Source organism: Sesamum indicum, unplaced genomic scaffold (assembly GCF_000512975.1).
Source record: "Sesamum indicum cultivar Zhongzhi No. 13 unplaced genomic scaffold, S_indicum_v1.0 scaffold00752, whole genome shotgun sequence".
Taxonomy (NCBI): domain Eukaryota; kingdom Viridiplantae; phylum Streptophyta; class Magnoliopsida; order Lamiales; family Pedaliaceae; genus Sesamum; species Sesamum indicum.
The window spans coordinates 1-3,805 of NW_011628575.1; the positions used below are offsets into that span (position 1 = coordinate 1).

The following is a 3,805-nucleotide window of genomic DNA, read 5'->3' on the forward strand; positions in this document are numbered from 1 at the left end:
CTTTACAAGAGTTCTACAATATGTTAGTTGATTATATATGCTGTGAACAAGAAAGTTGAAAATGGAGAACAGCAGAGTTTCAGCAGCAAAAAAGCAATTATGCAAGGTGGTAGAACACAAACGCTATTATGATTAGATAAATTAAATCAGAGCAGCAAAAACAATGAAGAAATACGCTCCAATTAATCAAAAATCCAAGAAAATGAGAACCCAACAACACAAATCATTGGGGGACAAATGATAAAAATGATATGATAGCATATGAATAGTCACCTGCACCACGGAACACGAATACTAAAGCACTTCCGGTCACATCACCGTGGTCTTCTCACCAAGTGTAGCAAATGTAACTGAAAGAAAATTATGTGATAAACTTCATTGGAAGGGTTTAAAAGAAAGATGGAAGACAAAAAAGAAAGAAAAAGAAAGAACTATAAATTAGAGGGCGACAGGACAAATTTGATGAAGTTGCACATGCGATGGGTACCATAACATATGTTGGATGAGAAACCACAAATGCGAGTACTTTTACAAAGTTACAAACATTATGTATAGTCCGCAAATAGTGAATCTCATTTCAATTTCATGCTAAACCAAATTTACAATGGCCTGTTGATGAAAAGATAGTTTATTATATGTTTGTCATTTTCAAATTACATTTACCACAAAAGTTAAAATTCCTTAATTGGTGTACCCCCTAGATTCACAAGACGAGGTCACTGTTTCTGACTCTTATGTTCACTTATATCTGCATCACCAGCTGAGTAGATGCAAGAGATAGTAGTTTCAAAATCTAAGCCACAGCCCAACAATACAGTTTAACATAGAAAGTGGTATGAGATTACGTAAATGATCCACCAGTCAATGCAAATTTCACAAACCATAAAATATTGTCCATAGTAACCACAAACAGAAGAAAATCCCAGAGATGAACTCATTTGGATAGCATCCTATTCCCATTTAATATATTACCTAGAAGGAAGATGGCTTGGGGAACAAAATGAACATCCGTTCTCTCCCCCTAAGCAGACTTTCAATCTGCCTGAAAGTCTTTCGCAAGTTTGGCGGTGTAATTTTCTTCGTTGCCTGCAGGGAATAGTATGGAAATCAGACCACGGATCAGAGAATGGTGCAAAAAAAAGTTCAAACATCATTTTATTGCCCCTAAATTTTAAACAAAAAAAACTACAAACAAAGTCTATTTGTAGTGTTTGAGTTTCAAGAGATTGCAAGATTTCTAGGACACCACGATTCGCAGGCAATCATGACACATAAATTGGTTAAAATGGACAGAATAGATGAAATATGACAAAACACAACTGCCGGATCCTCTGTTAAGCAAAGAGACAAAATGACACTAACTTCAACTTGATATTATGTTTCACTAGCTTGCTTAAGTTTAGCTGATGTATCCTTCACCTTCACCAACTGTGCAATATGTAGCCAAGTTTTAAGCCTGGATTGAGTAAAACCAGCGAAAACCAGATGAGAAATTGCCTATAGAAATTGAATAATGTATTAATTCAGATCCCCAAGATCCGAAAAGAGCTAGAGTAGTTCAATACAAGTTGACATAATGGAGACAGGAAGCACAGAGTTCATGGTGATCCTGATTGGCATCACGGTACCATTGTGGATGATACACGGGTATAGACAAAAGGATACCAATGCAAGGCCTAAACCCAATGAACTCCAATTCTCAAATTGATCAGCCTACTTAATTATTTCAAAGTTTCAGATCTAGATCTATTAACAGGTTGCATATTTCAGAGACCAAATACAATAGAAGAGTTTTGGGGGTAGCTGATTATAAACCAATCTTGAGTAGCATAATCATTCATGATAATGTGAGCATGTACTCACAGAGCTTCACAACTCAGTAAATTACCAAATGAAACAATACTTGAATAGGGGGAGCTCATACCAAATTGACTAAAAAAAAGGAATATCATCAATAACGTCTATTGGAAGATTCGTTACAACAAAATATGACACCTTTTTCTGAATATTAAATTACTAAAAGATCCATTGAATTCTAAAAACCATCATATCTGTCAATTGTATTTCACATATACTTGGTGTGCAAACTAGTTTAAAAAAAATATATGCATTTCAATATTTAATTCATGTATCACATACATTTGGCATGTAAATTATTTTCAGAACAATTCATGCTTTTCAAAAATTCATTTACACTTCATGTTTCCTGATAATCTGCAGTGTCACAACATTACCCACTAAATGTATTAAAACTCATGCACTATGCCTGATCAACCCACAAATTCAGAGCATATGATCTATTATCCTGGCGGTTCTATTACCTAGATCCAAACTAGACCCCACTATTAGCTGACCTTATCCTGCCCATCCTATGCGAGAGTATGGAAGAACTCCTTAATAAGCCTGCATCTACAGTGCAAAGTAGATCAAACATACATGTGAAACGGAGATACAGAAATCTTCTCAGCAGCTTTAATTTTCTTAAGCCTAAATAAATCATTATTCACTTAGCATTCTCGCATGCTAATCAAAAAACTCACGAAACAATCACAATACCTCAAGAAAAGCTTTTAACAAGGACTTGTAAACTACTAATCCTTTTAGAGCTTTTCATTTTGGGGTGCATATTGTTTTTCCTTGTCCTTTTCTGCTTATAATTTTTTAAAAAAGAAAGGTTAAAAGCAACAAGATTTGATGCAGCTAAATCTGATGGAAAGCAAAACCATGATTAAGCAGGGGATGGGTCAGCTGACCAACCACATAAAGCTGCCAGCCGTTGACCAATTCATGCAAAAAACACGAACTCAAAGGGTTTTAGCTACTAGTTGTTCTAAAAATTTCAGGAAAAACTCACTCAAGAATAGTCAGATAAAATGCAACACAGATTAAGGAGTCATGACTTACATCAGAGGCACTCAGTATGTCACGTACTTTGGTACAATAGGCCCCTTCTGTTGCAAATGCATGCAAAACCTACGCGAACACAGCAAAGGGATTATGACCACAAAGAGATTATGAACACAAATATATTTCTGGAGAAATTAAAAAAAAATAGAACTCAGACCACCTTGAGCAACATATCATAGGAATTCAGAACATAATTTCTTTTGCTAATTATGCACTTCTTCTGTCCAACAAGGTTGGTCTGGCATTTTATGTTAGTTCATTGCAAATGTTCTATACTTGGATATAAAGACATTTATCATTTAATCTAAAGGCACCATCTGAATTTTCCAAACCACCATGCAGAAAAGGCAGGGTATGTGTTCACACAAATCATGATATGGTACAGACCTGAATTTGAAGAACCCGGCCAATTGCTGCTTCTGACTCATTCCAGTTCATCTGTGAACAAAGCCCATTTCTTCCCCCAGCTCGCCAATCAAGAAGGCCAAGAAGAACTTCCACAAGACCAACCCTACAACAATTATATGCCATGTTACTATTGCATGACACAGAGAACATGCAACAGTAGTTTTATCAGCATGCATATCCCAATAATATTCTAAAATCAGACTCAATCACCAACCAATATCTTAGCCCAGGTGACAGATAATTGCACATTGTGGGCCGAAAATTACTTTGTATCTAATAAATACTAATTGCATGATTTGCATTACTTATGCACCCATCTTAGAAAATTTATCATGAAAACACAGATGAATTTATGCACATTGCTGTTTTATTAACCACGTCTGCACATTTCATAACAATTCTACAACTTAAAGTCTAAGGAGATATTGATGCTCACTTGAGACCCTGTGCAACAAGTGCATCTCTTGCTCGATTCCCTGCAACTACAACA

General features: G+C 35.7%; 1 protein-coding gene across 1 annotated transcript; it reads right to left on the minus strand.

Moving 5' to 3' along the window:
- Positions 1-103: 103 nt before the first annotated feature.
- Positions 104-3,799, minus strand: LOC105180332 (dnaJ homolog subfamily C GRV2-like). Its single transcript, XM_011103995.2, has 5 exons — positions 3,752-3,799; positions 3,295-3,418; positions 2,905-2,973; positions 973-1,086; positions 104-350 (listed from the first exon to the last, which is right to left on the minus strand). Exons 2-4 carry the CDS (start codon positions 3,343-3,345, stop codon positions 973-975), a joined length of 234 nt encoding a protein of 77 aa, XP_011102297.1. The 5' UTR covers positions 3,346-3,418; positions 3,752-3,799; the 3' UTR covers positions 104-350.
- Between the last annotated feature and the right edge of the window lie 6 nt (positions 3,800-3,805).